We start from the raw sequence: 24,143 nt of genomic DNA, 5'->3' as shown, positions 1-24,143 counted from the left end.
CAGCATGGATTTGTCAAGAACAAATTGTGTCAAACCAACCTGATGGCTCATTACCCCATCAAAGAAAGCTTTGTGGCCTGGGGGGGTGGGAGCAGTAGAGATGGTATATCTTGACTTTACTAAAGCTTTTGGTACTGTTTCTCGTGACCTCATAAACTAGGGAAATGCAACCTAGATGGAGCTACTATAAGGTGGGTACATAACTGGTTGGAAAACCATTCCCAGAGCTTAGTTATCAGTGCTTCACAGTCCTGCTGGGAGGGCATAACAAGTGGGGTCCTGCAGGGATCAGTTCTGGGTCTGGTTCTGTTCAATATCTTCATCAATGATTTACATAGTGGCATAGAGAGGACACTTATAAAGTTTGTGGATGATACCAAGCTGGGAGGGGTTGCAAGTGCTTTGGAGGATAGGATTAAAATTCAAAATGATCTGGACAAACTGGAGAAATGGTCTGAATTAAATAGGATGAAATTCAGTAAGGACAAATGCAAAGTACTCCACTTTGTGTGCAATTGACGGTTCCTTCTTTACAAAATGGGAAATGACTGCTTAGGAAGGAGTGCTGCGGAAAGTGATCTGGGGTTCGTGGTGGACCACAAGCTAAATATAAGTCAACAGTGTAACACTATTGCTTCCCTCCCAAAAAGTGAACATCATTCTGGGATGTATTAGCAGGAGTTCTTGTAAGCAAGACACAAGAAGTAATTCTTCTGCTCTGCTCCATGCTGATTAGGCCTCAGCTGGAGTACTGTGTCCAGTTCTGGGTGCCACATTTCAGGAAAGATGTGGACAAATTGGAGAAAGTCCAGAGAAGAGCAACAAAAATTATTAAAGGTCTAGAAAACATGACCTATGAGGGAAGATTGGGGGGGGGGGGGAAGTTTTAGTCTGGAAAAGGGAAGACTGAGGGGACATAAGTTTTCAAGTACATAAAAGGTTGTTACAAGGAGGAGGGAGAATTGTTGTTCTTGACCTCTGAGGATAGGCAATGGGCTTAAATTGCAGCAAAGGAGGTTTAGGTTGGACATTGGGGAAAAACTTCCTAACTGTCAGGGTGGTTAAGCACTGGAATAAATTGCCTAGGGAGGTTGTGGAATTGCCATCATTGAAGATTTTTAAGAGCAGGTTAGACAAACACCTGTCAGAAATGGTCTAGATAATACTTAGTCCTGCCATAAATGCAGGGGACTGGACTAGATGACTTCTCAAGGTCCCTTCCAGTCCTATGATTCTATGCCCAAAAATGGGAGGGAGGTTGGGGGATTTTTGTGTGTATACTATAATAAGTCATCTTTGTAATGTTTCCCAGTGTGTATTAACATAGTACTGTTTCAAACAGCACCATGTTAAAGCACACTAGAGACCCTTTAGTGCTCATCAGCAGGCTCTACACAGATCAATTAATGCGCATCACCTTAGTGCGCTTTATAAAACACGCCCCTGTTGTTTGTTTCTGTTGTGTAGACCCTTATCATTTCTGGTATCTTTCCTATGTTTTTTGGATAAATGCTGATTTCATGTTTTTGTATTAGGGATGGTTTTGTTGGTATTCAGCAGTTAGAACTTAAAACCAGAAGCCCTAATAATATTCTAGTTTTATTGAGACTATTTTTACCTTGTCCTTTAAAAATAGTCTCAATAAAACTAACAAAACATTGAGCCAACTGTAACATGTGACTGAAACACAGCAAGTACTGCATCCAAACAAGACAAACGTTTCAATAAGTATACTCTCCCTGACTTTGTTCACAGGAGTGAAGGGAATGGCTGTGTTGCCTAAGGATGGAAGAGGTTCGTGCTCATGTGAAAGCCCTGAAACAGCAGTGACTGGGATGGTAAGTTTATATTCACCCTTCACTTGTCAGCAAGTTATGGATTCATGCTCTATGGAAACCAATAGTAGGTGAGACCGCCTACATTTTCCACTGTGATGACAAGCTATTCCTGCCAAGGAAAATTCTATCAGTAAGTTCCATGCTACTCAACTGGCGTCAGGTGGGTCCTTTCCTAAACATTTCAAGACCTGATGCAACAGTGAGATTTAGGAGGACTGGTTTTTATGATATGACTGAAATATTTGAATTCTAGCAGAGGTGACAGCAACACAGATTGGAGCAATGAAAAACAGGCAACTCTTAAAGTGTTCTCAAACAAGTGCCAGATCTGTTGCTGACCAGTAAAATGTTTTCAGCGGTTCATAGCAAAATTAGGCTTTCGCTTCCTTGTTTGAATGAATCAATTTGAGACCCATCCCTCCTCCCCTACAGCCTACTCTCTTGTCGACCCTCCTCAGAGCTTTCTATTCGTCTGGACCAGGTCTGTAGTCCCTAGTGTCACCAGCCCCTTTTAAGCACTGGAAAACAGCGTGTGGAAGAGCTCAGAAACATAGGGAAGGAGTATAGACAGACACCCATGTTCTACCCACACACCACTTAGTCTCTGGACTCAGCTTGCAAGGTGCTGATGACTCCCTGAGATGTGTTGAGTACCCTCAGCTGTTGGAGAGGCCTGGCTGGAGGTAGATATATTCCTGGGCAGTTCTTTGTTCCTGCTGTGACTTCTAATGTACGGTCTGGGCACATACAGTTGTGTGTTTAAAAATTTGAAGAAATAAGTAAAAGATGCAGGTGGGAAAAATAAAGGACTGAAGTCGATGGGAGTTGGAAGCAATAAACACCTTGTAAAATCAGGACTTATGTTCAATGCCTATTGATGTGAAACGTTCATGTCTTGGACCCTATGTGACCTAAAGTCTCTCAATTCCTGAAAATCGCTACGAATCTAAATATGTTGGACAAAATTTTGTGGAACCACAAAAGTGCTCCCCATATTAGGAAATGTACAGAAACACAGAAGAGTGAGAGCTAACCTTTCTCATTTTCTAAAACAAAATTTCACTTAATAAAATGATCCCATGCACACCGAAAGACAAAGCTTAATGACATTGGCAGAGTTCTGTACTAGGAAGGCGGACTCTGTTATCGGTGTTACTGTGAACAAAATCGGCAAAACGTTGTTACAGGAAACTGAATAAAGAACAGTATAGCACCCTTACTGGCATGTCAATAAACCAAAATTGATCAGAGCAAGCGATCCCGAGCTGAAATGGTCACTCAAAAATTGCTAACTTTAGCAGAGCTTCACATATAGCATGATGAAGTTTGAGGTTTATATTTTTGCAAAGATTACAGACTGTAACTAGTTCTGTGCTAGAGTATGAAACAACCAGCCAGCATCTGCTTCTCTAAGCTGCAATTTGCTGAGAGGGGCAAACCCAATCCTGTTGAATCTCTAACACAATTCTCCTTGCTGCTGTTGAACAATGAAATGACCAACGTCATACAAAAAAGCATGAATGGGCCCCATTTAGATCAAGTCCAAAAAGCTGGATACAGATATAGATAGAGCATTTTTAGATGATAACCATAGACGTTAGTTGCTCAGCTGGTGTATAGCAGCGTAGCTCCATTGATATCACTTGTTGATTTACACCAACTGAAGACCTGGCCCATAAAGTTCCTCTCGGCCTAACGAAACCTAGGATCGTAAGACCAAATTGTGCTCTAGGTTATGCACATTGCCACACCCATTCAAGTTGATGGGACTTCTGTGCGGGTTAATAGAGCTAGAAATATCACAGTAAAGATAACAAAGACCTAATAGATCACCACATCCATTCCCTGCCAAGGACAAGGTAGAGGCCCCCAATGGAGGATGTACAGCATCGGATATTAAACTGCTGTGCCTTGTGACTAAAATCAAGTGTAGTATCCATCTTCTTTGACCCAGTCAAAACATGGCCCTCGTGAACAGTTGCTACATGTTGTGTTTTCAGGGCCAGCCAGGCCCATGAGCCAAGACAAAGTTCATGAAGACTCAATTTAAGAAAAATCTTATTGCAAAACATTACTTTCTTGATCTGCTTGAATAACCTATTATACATGTGCAATGCTTTGATGGTGAGAATAACATGTTCCCTGCTATTTGAGACTCTCTTGTAGCTGTAGTTCAAAACGGAGATTGTGTGTGGGTGGTATAAACTGCAGCTGTTTTCTTTATTCTTCCACCCTCGTTACTGCTTAATGGGAGAGAGTTGACATCTGCGTATGCCATTCTGTTCATCCTCTGCAATATTTGCTTTACAGGCAGTTGGGAGGCTCATTGTGGACAACCTGTCATTTCAATTGCCGATTTTTGTAGCGATGTCTGGTCCATAGGTAGGTTGTAGGGAATCAGAGTTTCGGTTATAACTGATAATACAATCCACTGGCTAGGATATCTTTCAAGAGATACGCATAAACCAGAGCAGGCAGTTCAGCTGATCCCTTTAGCCCACCGTTTTGGCTGTGCTGCAGTGGGTATCCTTGGAGGTACAGTATTTTCCAGGGACCACACCTCTGATCAGCAGTTCTGGAGTGGGTCAGTGACCATCTTAAGCTGTCTACGTTCATGGCGGCGTGTCGAGTCAAACACTGCACCCCACCCTAGCACAGGTATAAATAGCAGTGTAGATAGTACTGCTTAGGCAAGCAGGATCGAGACCGGTCAGAACCTTAGGGTATGTACCCTACACGGTTCTCTACGTGCCCAAGAAGTGCAATGTTCCGCTTCAGGGAGCTGCCAGAGCCTTTCTCAGCTGTAGTGAAAAGCTCTACCTGCTCCTGGAGCTTCCAAAGCCTTTCCTCATCCCTGCAGCATGTACGCTGCATGCCGCCACAAGTGTAGACCAGGCATAATTGTGCAGCCCCATATTTTAATAAACCATTGAAAGGACTAAGCACACTCATGACATTGTATCTTGTGTGGCCCCCTTTACCATCGTATCGGAGCCCCTTACAACACCCTTGTGAGGTAGGGAAGTGCTATTATCTTCATTTTGCAGGTGGGGAACTGAAAGTAATTGACTTGCCCAAAGTCACACAGAAAGTCTGTACCAGAGCAGAGACCTGAACCCACAGCTCCCAAGTCCTAGGCTTCTGCCCTAACTACTAGTCAGATTGCTTCTGCTTTATTGCCAGAACAGTTACCAAAGACCCAGGCCCTGAATCTGCATTCGTGTTAACATACACCAATAGGAGATGAAAATTAGTCCCACAAACTCTGGAAAGTTTCATTCACGTCACTAGGCTGCTTCTACAACAAAACCAAAAGCCAGAGCACCAAGAACAGGGTAAAGAGGCGGGAACTGACTCTTACACAGTGTGGCCTAAAATGTCAAAGGTGACCAATGACTTCGGGTGTCTCAATATTTTGGATGCTCAGTTTGAGGCCTCTTTAAGAGGTTTCAAACTTCCAGGGAGGGATGCTGAGCTCTCAAAGGGTTAGGCACCCCGAATCCCTGATCATCTTTTAAAATTGAGACCCGCACGTGTGGTATAGAAACTTCCCCTCCTAATTGGCTTCAGATCTTGCTATCATTCCGGGCATGGAGGTCTGTTAAAATCCATGAGCATTCTGCATTAAAAAACCCAAAGGCAGGGTATGGGTCAATTTCAGAGAGAAAATTTAATCTATTTTAGTTAACTAAAGCCATCCCCAGTTGACTCCTGCCAGTTCAAATTATTATTCTCCATAGGCCAAATTCTCCTCTGTTACACTGGTTGCAGCCACGTTCGTGCTAAAGTCAATGGGACTGGAGTGATGTAATGGAGAGGAGAATCTGGCTCATTTATTGGATTGCTCAGAGGAGTGCAAAACTAAGTATTCATTTACAATTATGCCTTTTGCTAATTGCTCTTGAATAAGTACTGTGGCTGATATTGAGCAATGCAGCATTGGTAGGGGAGCTGAAAGCAATGTGAGTTGTCGAAAGCTATTACAGCCATTACGTTTGACCTGTGGCACTGTAATTTTATTTGTGCCTCAGCTTGGGAACTGTAACAAAACTGTCATTCTGTCATTTTGGTCTGTAAAATGTACCCACCTGGCTTCACACGCAAAGATAAATAACACTGCCTACTCAGAATGTATTCTAATGAGATCAAAATGCAACAAGTGTTTGGTAGTGCAGAGCTGAATTTCCATATAGATTGCAGGCTGTTTTAATTAGCAGGTCTACAATTGGATACTAGTCCCATTGTATCATTATGGTTACATTTTGCATGATTTCACTTACGATGAGCTGAAAATGCAGTGAATCTAAGATCTCCATCTTCTACTTAATTCGGTGAGAAGCTGTGCTTATGTAACAATGGCCTGATCCCAAGCCACCTGATACCAATGGGACTCTTTCCTTTGTATTTCAAGAAAAGAGCGGTTTGTTTTTCTTTATCAGTTTTTATCATTGGAGAAGTGGGAAAAGAATTTATTTTCTGACTATATCAAGTTTCTTCAGAAGTACTAAGAAGCTCTGGGAAGACTTGGTTTCCTCACTTAACTATTCCAGTGTGATCGGGCTTGTCCTCTCTTCCATAGCCAATGCCATATTCTGTGCTTGTGACCATTCTAGCATAATTGTGAGAGTGGGGACTACTTTGAATCTTCATAGCATATATCCTGGGTATGGGGAAGGCTAGATGTAGATGTCTATTGATAGGGAAGACAGCTTAGTTTATGAAGATTTGTATTTTAATATGTAAAATTGAGGCGCTTTAGAGGTATTCGAGATTAGCAGCATGGAGACAGAAAAGGTTAGTGATATGGCTTAGCACTTTTAAAAAAATATGATATTAAGGGTCTTGCTGTTCATCTTTAAAGACATAAATAATGTAGAATCAATTAACGTGTGCAGCTGTCTTTCCTGTTATGGCCAAGGTCAGCAATGTTGATGAATCAAAATTGTCCTTTGGTTACAATAAGGATAAACATTCTATGATCAAGGGATGATTTTTTACTAATAGCTTACAGGCATGATATTGCAAATATTTAAACCTATGAGGGTTTTGAGAGCTTGCAGCCCTAAGTCTTTATTTCAGTGCTGGTGGAGATAAATGTAAGAATTCCCTTGGATATGAAAGGTTTTGAAGTCCCTCATTTATCAAATCTAATAGAATATATACAATCTGTAAGATGAGCACTTCTTCTCTTCAGTGTGGCAAAGCCAGCTCCTGCAACAGAACAGGCTCCATTACCCTCTGTCTGAGCAATGTAAAGGTGAACAATGCCTCTACAGAGGCAGGAATCTGAGCTTATCCACCTCAAATGTTGTCTGAATGGTCTATTATGCAGCCACATGTGCATTATTTTAAAGGCCTACCTCCAACTTCTGTCTGTCTCCTTCTCCTCTGGCCCTCCAGCCTGTCAGTATCTCTTAGGGTTTTGTCTTTGCCTTTCCTTTTCTCTCTGCACTCTATCCTTGGCCAGCTTCATCTGGTCACACTACTTCAGCTATTGCCTATCACCCCTATATTAATGAATTCTTATCTAGCGCTCCACCCCATGTTCTTCCCTTCCATTCAGCCTCACATCTCCAATTGCCTCTGTCTTCCTAGATGCCCTACCACCACCCCAAAATTAAAATGCCACAAAATAAACTCCTCCTTCCCCTGCCATCCCATGTCGCATCTGTATTTATTTCTCCCTTTCTCCTTTCTGTCACTGCTGTTGACTTGATAACCTCCCTCTTCCTCAGCCTAGCCATTGTCTTAACTTATAAATGCACTCTTCTTCTCATCCCACATTCTGGCATTAAATCCTGCCAGTTTTTCTGCTACGCCTCTTCCTTAATCCACCTGTTCCTCTCCATTTTGATCACTAAGGTCTCTCTCTCACCTTGACTACGGCAACCTCCTCTCACATCTCTTTCGTGCTACTCTAATCACATCCCAACTCTTCAAAGCCTCTAAGTGGCTTCCCCTCACTTTTTGCACCAAATAGAAGCAATAGCGTATGCTTCAAGTCAATTGAAGTTTGTTAGTTCCTACAAGCCCCTCATTTCATTTCCTGTCATTTTCCCTACATGCCTCTGCCAAAACTCCATAACTGCCCCTTTCAATTACTTCTGTCACCTGCATCTTCCCTCAGGTTAACCCTTAATCTTGGAATCACCACCTTAGTCCAGTCAATAACTCAACTCTCATTATTATTTATACTGAGAGCACATAACAGTCCCAATTAGGGATCAGTGCCTCATTGTGTTAGGTGCTGTAAACACACGTCATAAGACTGTCTCTGCCCCACAGAAATTGCAATCTAAGTAGAGTTGTACTTGTGTTGGTCCCAGGATTAGAGATACCAGGTGGGTGAGGTAATCTTTTATACACCAAATGTGCTCTGAGGCAGTCCAAGATACACAATGTCATACTCAAAACAGCCTTCACCAAACAAGGACGCGTCCTCAAAGAAGCAGATCACATCATGAAACAAGACACCCAAATGCTCTCAGAGAACCTGCTTTAAGAAAAAAAGACCCAACACCTCAAATTGTCATGTACTACCCCACATTGGAATTCATAGAGGATATCATTAAACAATTAAGAAGTCTGGTGGCACCTTAAAGACTAACAGATTTATTTGGGCATAAGCTTTCGTGGGTAAAAATCTCACTTCGGATGCATAGAGTGAAAGTTACAGATGCAGGCATTATATACTGACACATGGAGAGCAGGGAGTTACTTCGCAAGTGGAGAACCAGTGTTGACAGGGCCAATTCAATCAGGGTGGATGTAGTCCACTCCCAATAATAGATGAGGAGGTGTCACCTCCTCATCTATTATTGGGAGTGGACTATATCCACCCTGATTGAATTGGCCCTGTCAACACTGCCACCCTGATTGAATTGGCCCTGTCAACACTGGTTCTCCACTTGCGAAGTAACTCCCTGCTCTCCATGTGTCAGTATATAATGCCTGCATCTGTAACTTTCACTCTATGCATCCGAAGAAGTGAGGTTTTTACTCACGAAAGCTTATGCCCAAATAAATCTGTTAGTCTGGTGGCACCTTAAAGACTCCTTGTTGTTTTTGTAGATACAGACTAACACGGCTACCCCCTGATATTAAACAATTACAACCCATACTTGATGGTGACTTAAATCTTTCCCAAACCTCCCTCTTCTGGCCTTCAAACACCTTCCCCTCCCAACCTCATGAATGGTGTCTTGTAATATGTGTTAAGCAAACAAGTTAACAGTCTGTTCCACTTTGTATTTAGTTGTGACACTCTGGGCTTGTCTACACTTAAAATGCTGCTTTCGCGTAATAGACACTACCTACGCCCACAGGAGGGGTTCTTCCATCCACATGGTTAATCCACCTTCAGAGGCGCCGGCTCTAGGAACACAAGATTTCTGCACCGTTGGGGTTAGGTCACCTTAACTACACCCAGGGGGGTGTGTGGATTTTTTTCACACCTCTGAGCGATGTAGCTGGGTCAACCTAACTTTTCTGTGTAGAACAGGCCTTAGGGTATCTGCCTTCCCCAGACCTGAAGAAGAGCTCTGTGTAAGCTCACAACCTTCTCTCTCACCAACAGCAGCTGGTCCCATAAAATATTTTACCTCACCCACTTGTCAAGCTAAGACTCTCATCTTTCAAGTCTCTCATTTATAACCAATTGCTGTAAATGTGTCTGTAATCCCTCATTCTCATCCTCTTCTACAAAAGTTTATGATAATGGTAATAAACTGCTTTTGTTTTGCCTGCAGTAGTAGGGGTTGGTGACTGTGATTATACTCCAGCACTTTCAAATATCAAAAACCCTGAGGGGACTGTGGGGGGAAGAGAGGAGGGAAAAAACAACAAACCCCAGCATTTCCTTGCAGGGCAGCACAAGCAGGTTCCAGAAGCTACCTTTGCACCATAAAGCATAACACACTTCGGCTGCTCCAGGACAACATTGCTTTATCCCCTGTGTAGACAACTTTATCTTACATCTTTTCTTCTCTCTCTCCTTCTCCCCCTCACCCCCCGCCCAGTGATTAGTGACTGAAACCCACCATCTATGTTTCAATAGCGACTTGAGCCACTGACCACTGAAGTCAATGGAAAGACTTCCATTGGGCTTTGCCTAAGCCCCTCTGTCCACAAACAATTGACACTTATTGTAACAATATATTTTATATAGTGTAGAGAAGCTACTGAACTTCTCTCTTTAAAAATGTTTTTTTAAATCTCTTGTGAGTTGATTAGACAGAGGAACAATGTGTGATAGTACAGAACTGGTGAAATATTGAAGTTTGTGAATACCTTGCCCAAGTTGGAGAGGTGGTGTGTGTTTGTAATACGTGGCAGTATGGTGTGATATGCTGTTGTGCTTATATAGTGCTATCTAGGTAGGTGGTAACTCAAAACTCTACCACAAATTCACTTCTTGCCACAGAGAGCTTGCATGTATGCTACATTGGACTGGGGAGAGAAGATGGAGACATCTCAGTGATATCAGCATAGGATGGCCTCTTGCAAGAAGCAGGCTTGAAAGAGGGATTGGAAGGATGGAGGGAGGTGGTTGTTGGCTGAAGGGGAAATTGCTGGTTCTCGGGGACAGGAATGGCATGAAAAGATACAAAGTCAACACTGGGGGAAGGAAACAGAAGGAGCTACAGAGAGGCGTAGAAGTCAGAGCAGAGCTATAGGCTGGGGTGGAATTGTGCAGAGATTTACATAACTTTTATTGCCTTAGATTTGTGATGACTGCATTACCCAAAACTTGGAATTGCCATGAGTGAGGTATGCAATTGTTCTCAAACAAGGTGCAGTAAAACTCGTATCATGCCACATCACGTGTTATAGATTTCTTGGGGCGGGTTGGTTGGCAGGCTTATTTGTTTTGGAGGCAGAGGGAAGCAGAGGGCTGAATGGTGGGACTGCCCTCTGAAAGAATAGAAAAAATGATTTCATGTTGATGTCAAGTGCAGAATAAAGTAACTTCATTCTGGTGGATCCCACTAGGAATAGTTATCCACTCTGGGACTGTTCACACATCCACATGCTGTAGTTAGGATTAGGTTTGTAACTTGATGGTTGATGAAACAGTTCACTACTCTCTCAACGCTGAAGTCAATGGGACTACTTGTACCTGGCTGCATGATCAGGCTTTGTGATACACAAACATGCAGTAAGACGGATATGTATTTATAAGTGAGCCTCTTAGCCAGCTGAGGAACGTAGCAATTAAAATTTAGTAATAGGGCAGGACATAGAGACCTCCAGCAAGAGTGAGCCCCCAGTGAGTTGGGAGCTGTACAAACACATTGTAATTACTTCAGGGCAGGGATTGTCTTTTATATCTCAATAGACAAGAAGAGAAAGTTACTTTCCTTAAGTCGTGTAGTAGGTTAATGATAGAGCCAGGAATAGGGCTCCTGCCTCCCATACCTGTTCTGTATCCACCAGACCATAATGCGTCTCTGTAATATTAAGCATTCCACCCTTGTCTTGAATATAAAGCACTTGTGAATGTGACCTCTGGATTTCTCACAGCACTTATGCTAACTAACTGACTGGATCACTGAATTCATTGGGCTTGTAGGGAATGCACAGAGAACACGCAGGAGTTCCATTTTCCTTTCATGCCCATAGTACTGCAAAACTGTGTGTTCCTTCACTCAGATTATCAGCATGTCAGTCTGAGCTTGGGGAGGGGAGGAAGATTCCAATCTCCAACTTTCTAGCAGCTAATTTAAGACTTTTAATCTGCATTACAAGAAAAACCTGTTCCTCTTCCTCATGAAAATTTGAGGATGGAGATGAACAGATAAGGCATCACATTTCATTGCCACATTTCCTTTCCTTTTGTAATGAGAGAAGACCTGAGAAAAGAGGTCCCTGCTCCTTACTGAGAAGTAATCCAAGACTCAACCCCCCTCCCTAATCCCTACAACAGATCACTACAGCTACTCTATCACAGTCAAGGATCCAGCAGCCTTTGTGGGTGTGGTGTGCACCCCCTCCCATGTAGGTCTCTGAGATCCACTCTTCCCCAAGCCTGACTTGAAATACACTCTTGCACCAGGGCACTTCCATGGCTACTATGAAGACTGCAGAACAGTGCTTCCCTGCACACTAGTCCAGAGCATACAGGGCCTTCCCTAACCACATGTGTCATAAATAGGGCATTTTCCTATCCTTAGGTATTCAGCCCATTACTGGGCCCTACAATAGTTGCACTGAAAGAATTTCTTCCTTTGAGATGTTCCCAACATATTCCCTATTTTAAGGGTATGCCTCCCTGCCCAGCAGAGTTGTTCAAAACTGAAGGTACAGTCTTGGTGTAATCGTTGTACATGTGAACAAAATGTGCTTCACTGAAACTAGACTCTAGGGCAGGCGTTCTCAGACTTTTGAACTGGTGACCCCTTGCACACAGGAAGCCTCTGAATGCGACCTCCCCCCCTTATACATTAAAAACATTTTTTTGTATATTTAACACTATTATAAATGCTGGAGGCAAAGTGGAGTTTGGGGTGGAGGCTGACAGCTCGCGACCCCCCATGTAATAACCTTGCGACCCCTTGAGGGGTCCTGACCCCTCAGTTTGAGAACCCCTGCTCTAGGATGTCACTAAATGTTTCCATTATTACTGAAGGGAGAGCTCATAGTCATGTCAAGATTTCAATCTCGCGGCGTGGCAGTGTGGACCACTAACTGCCAGGATGGAGGAGGGATATCACTTCTGCTTTGTCCCTTTGCCCCTTTCTCACTTCCTTTGCCATTCCTTCCTCTGTCTTTCACCCTGCCCAAGTCGAGGAAATCTTTGTTACTCAGTCAGTAAAAGTTCCAGTTCTATTTCTACCCCTGGCTGAGGCCACAGCTGTTGACAGGCAGATTATGACCTAGATCAGCTGATGTGGCAGAGAGAAAGTGAGCAGAAGTAAGCACTGTTATGTGTTTAAAAGGATGCCCTTTCTTCTCATAGAACTAATGGAGGTTTTGTAGCTGTAGTTCCCATTGATTTAGGACATCCAAGATCTACTGTGGTCTGATTTCCCTAAGAGCAAAGATGACCCACGCCTGCCTATAGTTAGTGTGTGTGTGTGTGCGCGCGCCCATTCGCAGGGGTGGAGTGAGGGCAGCTGGCTTCAGCAGTGTTACTGTGCATGCTCAGTCTGTGCCAAGCAGCATATCTGGGGGGCGGGGGAGAGCCTTTGATCCCACATGTTGTCCCCCACGTATCACCTCTGCCCGAGTGTGTGATGTTATTGAAAATGGGCTAAATCCTACAGCCCTTACTCAGGGCTGAGTCATCCCTTCTGTGGGAAAAGCTGCAAAAAGCAGCCATGCTATTTTTAATTTGGGGCACTTTTATGGGAGTGTCATGTCAGAAGCAAAATGGGATTTTCCCATCCCTAGACATGGGGCAGGTAGGCATGATTTGCTGATATCCCAGTATCCATAAGAAAATCCTCCATGTTTGGAGACCTCTGCAGAGGATGCACTTCCAGGGCATTCAGGCAGATGCTCCGTAGGACTGCCCCGGCCTCTCTCCCGCCAAGTGCAGGATGGGGGTCTCAAGGTCCCTTTCCAAAATCATACAAGAATGAGGAAAGCCAATGTTTCCTGCAAATCAGCATTATCTGAGCCTGTAAAATGCCCACTGATTTAAGGGGGAACAATGGTAGGGATAGTGCTACATCTCTTCCGAAACCCTGGGGCACCAAAAGTAGGCATGAAGCTTCTGTGGAAAAAAAGTCACTTAAGAAAAATATTTTTGCCCTTGCTGACCACTGAACTAATTTTGCAGATATTCTATATTCTTCTTACCTTCCAAGGCACTTTTGGGACAATGTGCATTGACGTCCTCATTCACTTGTCAGGCAAAATTCTCATTTGCCTTCCAAGAAAAAGTTAGCATTGGTTACAATCTGGCAAAGAGTCATCTCTCCTTCTTCCTGCCTTTAGCATCAGCTACAGCAGTTATCTGAATCTCTGCGAGCAAGGAATATAATATTAACAAAATGCATCTTTAAAACCAAAATTTTAAGACATAATTTTCTTCCGCTGTTGTAACTGTTAAAAATGCAAATTACAAACAATAGGCAAAACTCATTTGAAATATCCGTGATGAAATATCACTTGATTTCCTCGTGGTGTATTATCTGTACCCTGCCTCATTAATACTAATTAAACACTTCCCTGCAGCATCTTCAGCTCTTATAAAGGTCACACTTTTCTTTTGAGTTCTTTTTATTCACCGTCTGCTTTCCAAGCCTTTAGGGCACACTTGCATCACGTTGTCAAGCTTTTCTCTCCAACCGCAAGGGCTAGAACTTTACTACTTTACTTGGTTGTTTTTTTAATGAAAGCTGAGATTCTATGATCCCAGAAGCTGCCATGTTAAGAAAAACACCAAATCTTGCAAGATTTCTCATATAGTCACGACAGTTGGCAACATCTGATGTTTCTTCTCTATCTTCCCCCAACATCATCTTTGTCCGTGATCCTCATGTGCCTATGCATGTCGTAACTATAGCCTGTACAGCTATACAAGGGAGTAAGGGAGAGTAAGACCTCCTCTTATAAACCTGTGGGAGCTATCCAGACCTTTGATCCAGGCCGAAAGGAGTAGGCAGAGACTGTGTGCCTACTTACTCCCTGCCACAGTCAGACAGCACAGGTGTATGGGGGTGGGAGAGGGGAGAGATGTAATTTACTGCTGGGTCATTCACAACTTCCCCCTCCCTGCCCCACAGCAAGAAGAAAGCAGGGGAGGAACTGCTACTTTGAGGGGTATATGAGTCAAGGTGCCTTCAGGAGTGGTGCAGTTCAACTACTGCTTCCTCAGGTCAGGGCCTAAAGGATCAATCTCGCCCACAATGTATTCTCATACTGCAATTTAGTTTATTTTGTATTACCTAAGAGCCCCAGCCCTAGAGCAGCACCCGCCTAGCCTAGGCACTGTACAAACACAGAACAAAAAGCTGGTCCCTGTCCCAAAGAAAACGAAGGGTCTGTCTGTGCTGCAAGCGCAGGGTGTGATTAGGGTGCTCTTTGGGACAGTGTGTGATTGCAGCATGAGTAACCACATCCAGTTCGGTTGGGACAGGGAGCAGGGAAGTTGCAGTAGTGTGCACTTGTGTGGACTAGATCTGTGAGTATATTGGTGGGGGGGTGTTACAGCCTAGCCCTATCCTAATGATAAAACAAGGGACAACAGCTGGATGCAGACAGATGAGGGAGCACCGTTCCCTGCGGCAAAGATCTTGTGTCATCACGGCTCTAGGGTAGGATTTCGGTTTAAAACACAGCTAACAGCTTCATGTACTTTCTTCCACCCTGCAGGAGCCCTGGCCTGAGAATTCCCAGGGACGTCGGCAGGGATTTTCCTTCTCCCCTTTAGTGCCAGCATTGAATGGCAACCCCGACCTTTGCCCAGGCGTCCCCCCTTTGCCCCCGGGACTAGCAGCCAGGAGGCCCCACTTGCCCGGGTTATTACCCCTCTTCCCAGCCTGAGGCCAAGCCCAGTCCCGGCTCTGCCCCGCTGCCAGCCCCCTGGAGGGGTCGGACGGGCTGGGGACAGAGCCGGGTGTAACCTGAGCGGGCTCCGCGGGGTGGCGTCGCCTTAGCCCGGCTGCTGCGTGCAGGGGCGGCAGAGCCAGCCCGCCCCTCCGCCGGCGCAGCGAGGCTGCTGGCTGGGCAGCCGCGGAGGAGGGACCGGAGGGAGGCGGCAGAGGGTGAGCGGCCTCAGGGGGCTGCCGCAGTTGGCTGAAGGGCTTCCCGGAGCCGGAGCGCCGGTGGAGCTGCGGGGCTGGGGCTTGGGCTGGAGCCGGAGCCTCCGGGGGCACCTCTAGCGCTGCAGCCCGCAGCCTCGCCGCGCGGGGACGGGGACGTGGCGGTCGCTGCAGTCGGGGTAAGTTTCCCCCCTGGGGGCGAGATGCCCCAGGATGGGAGCTGGGCTTGGCCCCGGGTGGCTGCTGCAGCTCCCAGCCCCACGCAAGCGGGGAGGGGTTGCGGGGCACGGGACTCCATGCCGCAGGGGGGTTGGGGGGCTGTGGGGAGGTGGGGGGCTTTGTGGCGGGAGTTGGCGGCATGGCAAGCCGGGCATTGGGGGGCAGTCACTGCGGCGGGGTGCTGGTTGCGGGGAGGGGGCGCGGTCTGGGTATTTCGGGGCTTTGGGGTGGGGGTGGTGTTCTGGGGTGTTTGTCAGGGGTCCATGAACAGCGCAGGGGCCGGCTTGTCGGGGGGGATAAAGGGCACCGGGCTTTGGGGTGCAGATATTGCGTGGTTTGAGGGGGGGGAGTTCCGCGGGCTGCATTTGGCTGTGACCTCCAGCTGTGCCTGGAAGGGGAAAGGGGGGGTGTGCAAGTGGGGTCTGCAGGAGGGATGGGGCTGGGCTGGAGGAAGGCAGCAGGCAGGTATCCTGGGGGGGGGGGGTGTTTCCCTGCCGCGGGGGGGAAGCTGGTTCGGTTTGGGCTCGGGGGGTTTCTGTTTAGGGGCAGGGTCCTTTCTGTTTGCTTGGCTCGGCCATAGCAGGGCGATCGCTGAGCGGCGATGGAGGAGGCTGCTGGGGGGCTACCCGGGGGAGCAGCGCTGAGAGCGAGCAGCGGCCGGGGGCCTGGCTTGATGCAGTGAAGACGGGGGAGAGGAGAGAGGGGAGCCGCCAGTGACCGAACCCGCCTGTGTGTGCGGAATGTCAAACACTCCCTGCTGTTAATCTGCGCCAGCGTGTTTCGCTGCTGCGGCGGGCACTCACCAGCCAGCTATTTTATTAGTGTTTTAAAGGGCTGGAGGGAGTAGCCCGTGGGGGAGGTTAGCTAATGAAATCCATGCAGCAAGGATCCTGTGGAGTTCACTCCTACAGCCACCGCACAGCGCCTTCCCACTGGGGGTCCCCGGCAGTTCCTCCTTTCAAGTCTCCTCACATCCTCTGCACGCTTAGTACTGGCGTTTGCGAGGAGCGGAGCCCTCTCTGGGAAGCTGCAAATCCCAATCTAAGCGCCGAGCTAGCAAGAGCACTTCCATCTTTTCTCCGTGCCCCGGCTTCATTTGAACTTCCGAAAAGTCTTGCATGTAAATCCGTGGGAATTCTTAGCCGTCCTCCTCAACGGAATACCAGGGGTCTCTTGGGAACATTTGAATAATATTTGCACGTGTAGGTACAAAGGTGACTGGGAGGCAATGAGTTAATGATCAGATGGGAACTCTCGGTAGCCCCCAGGATAATTTGGGAGCTTTTCGAATGAGGTTATTTCTCTCAAGTGTTCCAAATGTCCAGGGATAGTTTTTATTAAAAATGATCTTTATCTGCTTGGCAAATTATGCCATCCCTGGATCATTGTGAAATAACACAGCACACGTGTTGCAGATTTTAAATGTTGAGGGTTTAATTTAAAACCACTATAATATAGACTTCCCCCACTACTTCATCCCCCATTTTTTGTGTCACTTTTGAAGGTTATGCAGATGTCTGTGTAGGAGGGTTAAGAGCCACCGTGTATGAGCAACCACTTGAGTTACTTAATGGAATTAATCATTGGCCAGAATGAGCAGTAGCAGTATTAAGCCTTGTTGGTTTTCAGCCATAATCACTTATCAACTGCAGAAAATGTATGTTAAGGCAGTAACTTGTTTGAATGAATTCCCTGATTCCACTAGTGAAAGGGAAGTGTTTTTATTTTGAGACATGAGTAACATTTCAGCATTGTAATGAAATGCTGGATTCTAGCATTATCTCATAGCTCAGGTATGTCCATTGATATTCATGTCTGGTGAGTGCTTTGCAAGGGTTTTGCATAGCTAATAGGGATTTATTTCATTTCCACAATTATATTGTGTTGACTCAACTGCCTTGGGAGCTCTATAAGGCTGCTTAACTTTTTTTAATGAGTGCGAGTTGATTCATATCTTACTAGCTCGCAATGTTTTAAGTCACTACACACAGCTGAGAATGAAGCGCTGGGACACTTAAGATGTTTGTTTAACATTCATTGTGCACATTCTTGAAAAGTCAGTGCATGGGTGAGTTTTTTATTTAATTTCATTGCACAGCTCTGTGTCAGCCTGTATTTTTGACTTTGATAGCCCCTATCAGATTTTATTTCTGTACTAATTGGAAATTTTTAATGCAGATATAATATAATAGGTATATCTCCATATATTTATCTCCTAGAACTGGAAGGGACCCTGAAAGGTCATTGAGTCCAGCCCCCTGCCTTCACTAGCAGGACCAAGCACTGATTTTTTGCCCCAGATCCTTAAATGGCCCCCTCAAGGATTGAACTCACAACCCTGGGTTTAGCAGGCTAATGCTCAAACCACTGAGCTATCCCCCCGAGATACAGTAAAAAATTTTCCTATTAGTTTTAGAACACCTGCTCAAAGATTGTTTTACATGATGACCATGTGAGCTCTTAAGTAAATTAAACCACATAGATGTCTTTTAATAGCACAGATAAGTAGCAGTAGTTCATGGAGGTTTCTGTATAAACTGATGGTTTTTCCCTTTCTCAATGTATATTCAACTTCAGTACTAATAAGAGCTGTATGTGTACATTTTGAGTCTGATTCTGCTTTCTTTGCACACTCAAATTCCATGTACAAGGAATATAAGACCAGGCCCCTTAAGGGGTTAAAAAAATGCCCCTAGGAACGGAAGCACCCGGAAGACCTTGCTTTAGAAGCTTGAGAAGCTGATGTATATTTTGAGAGTGGGATGGATTAATTCATGCCAGTTTTTGTCTGGCTTTCGAACATTGAAGCAAGTCAGTCCTGCAGTTAGGAACACACAGCTCTGAATTAGTAAGCTATACAGATACTGTATTTGTGGCAAGCTTCCCCAGGAAATGAAATGCCTTTGTAACATGCATAATGCAACATCCACTGTTATCCCTATTATTACCATTGTCACTGTGATTTTGACATTTCAACATGCTGAACTATTCATTTGCAGCTAGGCCGCTCTGACTTCAGCTGACCAGCAATTAGCACATTTGCAGTACTTGAGTTCAAGCTGCCAAGATTCTTTAATTAATTAATTTATTTTACTGGTACGTTGGCTGTCTCTCTGCTAGCAGTCTGTACTGATGGAATGTTTCTTAATTTTCATGGTGCAGTACTACATATGAGAATATTAAATAACCGGAGGTTTATGAGAGGAATTTATTGTACATAATAAAATAACCGTAGAATAGATTTGTCCTGCAAATCTAGATGAAAGGACAATTTTCTTTAAAAATACACATGCATCTTCATTTAGGTCAGCCCATTGCCATCAATAAAATACTCCTCCTCAGCCCACAAAGAACTAAACCCTTCCCACTTAGCCAATTCACCGCAACACTTTGCAGAAAGGCTGGATAAACATACTTTGCAGCTGGCCTTGAAGGTCAACAAAGTTGGGCTGTCAGAACAATGGGGGAACAAGTTCCAGAGTCAAGAACTCTTCACTGAGAATATCCTGCTCCCTTTGCCAGATGAATATACAGGATTGTCTGCTTGTTCTCAGCTATGCCACCTGCCAGGTTATAAGAAGTTGTTTGCAGTGTGTAGCGGTATTGGTTCCAGGATATTCGAGACAAGGTGGGTGAGGTGATATCTTTGATTGGACCAACTTCTGCTGGTGAAAGAGACACGCTTTCAACATGGAGGTGTTCTTCAGGTCTGGGAAAAGTGCTCAATGTCACAGCTAAATAAAAGGTGAAACACATTGTTTAGCACAGGGGTTCTCACAACAATTTTTTTGGTGGCCTCAGAGTGCAGCTACCAACTCTTGCTGGTGGCCACGCTGACAATATTTCCTAAAATACTTAATTAACTTTAGGAAAAATAAATAAACATGCACATATACAGGTCCAAAGCATTGTCATTTATTTATGTAGGGTTTTTTTCAGACTCAGTAATAAAAATAATTTACATTTGTTGTTCTTTACTGGGCCTAATCAGAATAGAAACACAAATAAGGCGCTTTGCATGTTCTTGTCTTTTTTTGTAGCTGTTTCTTGTGCTTTTTTGGTTGTGCTTTTTTTTTTTCTTTCCCCTAAGACTTGCTAGCTGGTAAGTCTTCTGCTGTGAAAAGTGATATTTGTATGTTTCTTAATATCACTTTTCACAGAAGATTTACTCAGCCCCAGCAAGCCCTGGGACAAATTAATGGATTAATGAGCGGCAGCGGGGCCCAGGGACGATGGCGGGGGTGGTGAGCCTGGGGCTGAAGCCTGGAACCAGAGCCTGCCACGACATGGATGGAGCCCAGATCCCCGTGGCTGAAGCCTGCCTCCCCTATCCCTGGAAAAGTGGGGAATTCACCATCTGCCTGCACCTCCAGCGGCAGATGGTGGAGGGGGGCAGGGCTGCTGGCTGCTCTGGGAGAGGGGCCACTGCTTTGTGCCCCTCCATCACAGCCCAGGAGGCTGTGGCCGCATTTGAGAAACACTGGTTTAGCATAAGTAATTAACATGTATTGTTAGAGACCATTCAAGGTGAAGTGGCTTGTTAACACCTCTGCAATCATAGAACAAAACAGGGGGATTAGTGGGCCACAAATTGATGTAATAAACTGTAAATCCAGTGTCTTTATTGAGAGCATGATTTTAAGTGTCTAGCAAAATTATGAATTTAAGCTCCCAGGCTCATTGTAATAACACTCCCCAAAGACTGACACCAGCTGTTTCCTTGAGTTTCAAAGTCCTACATAAAAATATTAAAATCTTACTATAGGTGTCCTGGCCCATTAAAAACTGGGTGCCCAAACTTAAGTTCTTATGCTGCATATTTAGGTGCCTAAACATGGAACATAGGAATTGTCATACCAGATCAGACAAATGGTTGATCTAGTCCAGCATCCTGTTGAATTCTTCTTTAGCTGTCAGCCCCTTTTGGCATACATTGAAATTCCTAGGGAAAAGATCGTCCGTTATCTGGTCAAGGGATGTCTGAGGCAGTTTAGTAAGAAACAAATCAATAGCCAATGGAATGTTCCTGCTGTTCGGAGATCAGCATGTAGGCAAAACAGAATATAAGTTATGAATGAAGTGGCAGTCTTTATGCTGAATTAAGTTTTTTAAATCATTTGCAGTTGATCTCTTTAATAGTGTCTTAACAATTTCAAAATGTATATAGCCAAATTCTGTTCTCTGGATTCACTGGGCCCAGATTGCTTCCCACACTAGTGTAAATCAGGAGTAAATCCACTGAAGTTGGTGCAGTTAATCTTGGGATAAAAACTGTGTGAGTGAAGAACTGGACTTTGGCTATGTCTACACTTGTTTGTAAAACTTATGTTGCTCAGGGGTATGAAAAAACACACCCTTGGCTGACATAAGTTACAGCGCCAGAAGCGCAGGTGTGGACATTGCTTTGTCGGTGGAAAACGCTCTCCTGCCAGCATATCTACTGCCACTTTTGGGCGGTGGTTTAATTATGTCAACGGGAGAGCTCTCTCCTATCAGCTTAGAGTGGCTACATTGAAGATCTTACGGCAGTGCAGCTGCGTCTGTAAACATAGCATAGTAGAATGGGGTAGGGAGTTGGGGCATGGGGAGAGGCTCAGGGGGTGCAGGCTCCGAGTGGCGCTTACCTCAAGTGGCTCCCGGAAGCAGTGGCACGTCCCTTCTCCGGCTCCCATGTGGAGGCGCGGCCAGGCGGCTCTGCACGCTGCCCCATCCACGGGCACTGTCCCTGCAGCTCCCATTGGAGCATGTAGGAGCCGGAGCAGGGCCATGCCGTGGCTTCCGGGAGTCACATGGTGCGGCCCTGACCCAGCACCGTGGCTGGACCGCCGGAGCGGGGTCAAGCCGCGTGGTGCGGCTCGCGAGCCACTTTAAAACGGCTCGCTGGCCGGATCTTACACGTGAGCCATAGTTTGTCCACCCCTGGACTATATATTGAAAAATGCAGTAGGTCTTCAATTGGTATAATTCCTATCTACCAGTGTGCCAAAATGGTTGATACTTGTTTTCAATATCTCAAGAATTTTAAGAGCTCTCTCCTAAAAGTATTTTTAAATCAAGGGTTGTATATGTTTCATGGCTGTATTGCTATGGCAAATTAGTATTCTACATCAGTCCACTCCATCCTTCCAAAGGATAAGTCATTAATTAATTTTGTAGCAAGACAAGTGCAGATTAGCAAAGTTCACATTCATCTAAATCATAAGCGAACAGTATTAAGAAAATATATCACAGCTATAGAAAATCTGCTTTCCTGTCCTTGGATTCTTTTGCTGGCATGGAAATTTCAGATCATTCAAATCCGTCAGGAGGTGGGAGATAGAAGGATGATCTGGTGGTTAAGGCATTGGACTGGGGTTCAGATTCAATTGCCCAAGGTCACAGACTTCCAAGTGTAGCCTTGGGTGAATTCTTAGGGTGGAATTTTGATAAGGGCTTAGCAAGGCCCTAGCTCTGCTTCCACTGAAACCAATCACAAAACTCCCATGTACTTCAGTGGGAGAAGTGTTAAATCAGCCCTGAGTGCATCTGAAAATCCCATCTTTAGACCCCAATTCAACAAGGTACTTAACCATATACATAATTTCAATCGTATGTGTAGTCCGTCCAACTTCAGTGGGACTGCATGGGGTTGAGTACCTTCCTGAATAGGGGCCTTAAATCTTTCCGTGCCTCAGGACATCTGTAAAAGGGAGATAATGGCTTTTCTGACTTCTCTATTTAGATTGCAAGCTCTTCAGGGCAGGACTGTCTATTGTGTTTGCACAACTTCAAGTACAAAGGGGCTCCAATCTCATTTGATGCCTGAAGACTGTAATCCTAATAAAAAGATCGTACTGCAATTTGGGTCCAAAATGATGGCATAACAGTCTGCAGGGTTGTTTTTTTTAAACCATGTTTTAAATGAGAAGTTTGTGATATTGTGCAAAATGTACCCTCTTTTTTGCTTCACTTTGTCAGAGTGTAACTCCAGATAAGCCCCCTCAAAATTAGGCAATTACATTGTATGAACAAACCTTGATATTCAGTTATGGTTGCAGGGTTCAGTATTCTGCAGTCTTCACCCAATAACAATCCCATTGACTTCAATGGGAGTTCTGGCTGACTAAGGGCATACTGTGACTGAGAGGAAAAAGCAGTGTTCAGGATAACTTCAGAGAGGTATCAAGTATCAGAGGGGTAGCCGTGTTAGTCTGGATCTGTAAAAAGCAACAGAGAGTCCTGTGGCACCTTTAAGACTAACAGATGTATTGGAGCATAAGCTTTCGTGGGTGAATGCCCACTTCGTCGGATGCATGTAATGGAAATTTCCAGGGGCAGGTATAAATATGCTGGCAAGAATCAGTCTGGAGATAATGAAGTTAGTTCAATCAGGGAGGGTGAGGTCCTCTGCTAGCAGTTGAAGTGTGAACACCAAGGGAGGAGAAACTGCTTCTGTAGTTGGCTAGCCATTCACAGTCTTTGTTTAATCCTGATCTGATGGTGTCAAATTTGCAAATGAACTGAAGCTCAGCAGTTTCTCTTTGGAGTCTGGTCCTGAAGTTTTTTTGCTGTAAGATGGCTACCTTTACATCTGCTATTGTGTGGCCAGGGAGGTTGAAGTGTTCTCCTACAGGTTTTTGTATATTGCCATTCGTGATATCTGACTTGTGTCCATTTATCCTTTTACTTCAGAGAGGTAATAGAAAACAATTAAATCTAAAAGAATAATGATGCTGTTTTAAACGTGTTGCTCTGTGCTACGTCTTTATGTGACATGAGGCCAAAAGTGAGAGGTCCCCTACAGTTCTGTTGAGCAGGAAGAATGATTTCCTTGGGCCCTCGTTAATAACGAGGAAAACCAATAATGCATTTTAAGTAGGACGGATTCCCTAAAAGAACATTGAATCTTGAGAAGTGTCAGTAGGGTTACGTTAAAGATGGACGTTATCACTTGGGAAAACTTTAAAATATTCCATTAAAATATAAATCTGGTTTTTGTTCACACTTGTTTTAGAATCTCCTTTGTAACTTTAGCTCATTGATTAAAGAGAGGAATTGTGGTCTAAGGAGGAATGATGTCTTTGTTAATTAACTGCACTGGGACTCGAGATTTGAGTTCAGTCCCTGGCTCTGCCACAGACTTCCTTTGTGACTTTGGATAAGTCACTTAATCTCTCTGCATCAGTTGTACCAATGGGGATGTTAATATTGCCTTTGTCATGTCTACTTATATTGTAAACTCTTGGGGACAGGAACTATATGTACAGTACCTAGCATATTTTCGGATGGAGTCTCCTGGAGCTGCTGGAATAACCAGAAAGGTATTTCTTTGTAAACCAAGGGGCTCTCACTGGAAAGTGTTTTATTTTTTTTTTATACTGATCCTCATAGTGAAGTC

General features: G+C 44.7%; 1 protein-coding gene across 1 annotated transcript in view; it reads left to right on the top strand.

Annotated features, from left to right (window-relative positions):
- Positions 1–24,143, top strand: part of LOC112118353 (A-kinase anchor protein 2-like) — a 389,373-nt gene that overhangs the window by 209,978 nt on the left and 155,252 nt on the right. The window contains exon 8 of the mRNA XM_024216622.1: positions 1,756–1,838. Within this exon, the coding sequence (XP_024072390.1) occupies positions 1,756–1,838 (83 nt within the window). The remainder of the gene's footprint in view (positions 1–1,755; positions 1,839–24,143) is intronic.

Source organism: Terrapene carolina, unplaced genomic scaffold, assembly GCF_002925995.2.
Source record: "Terrapene carolina triunguis isolate 2854851 unplaced genomic scaffold, T_m_triunguis-2.0 Scaffold35098, whole genome shotgun sequence".
NCBI lineage: Eukaryota > Metazoa > Chordata > Testudines > Emydidae > Terrapene > Terrapene triunguis.
The sequence above is the reverse complement of the archived record's forward strand: the minus strand, read 5'-3'. Positions and strand labels throughout refer to the sequence as shown.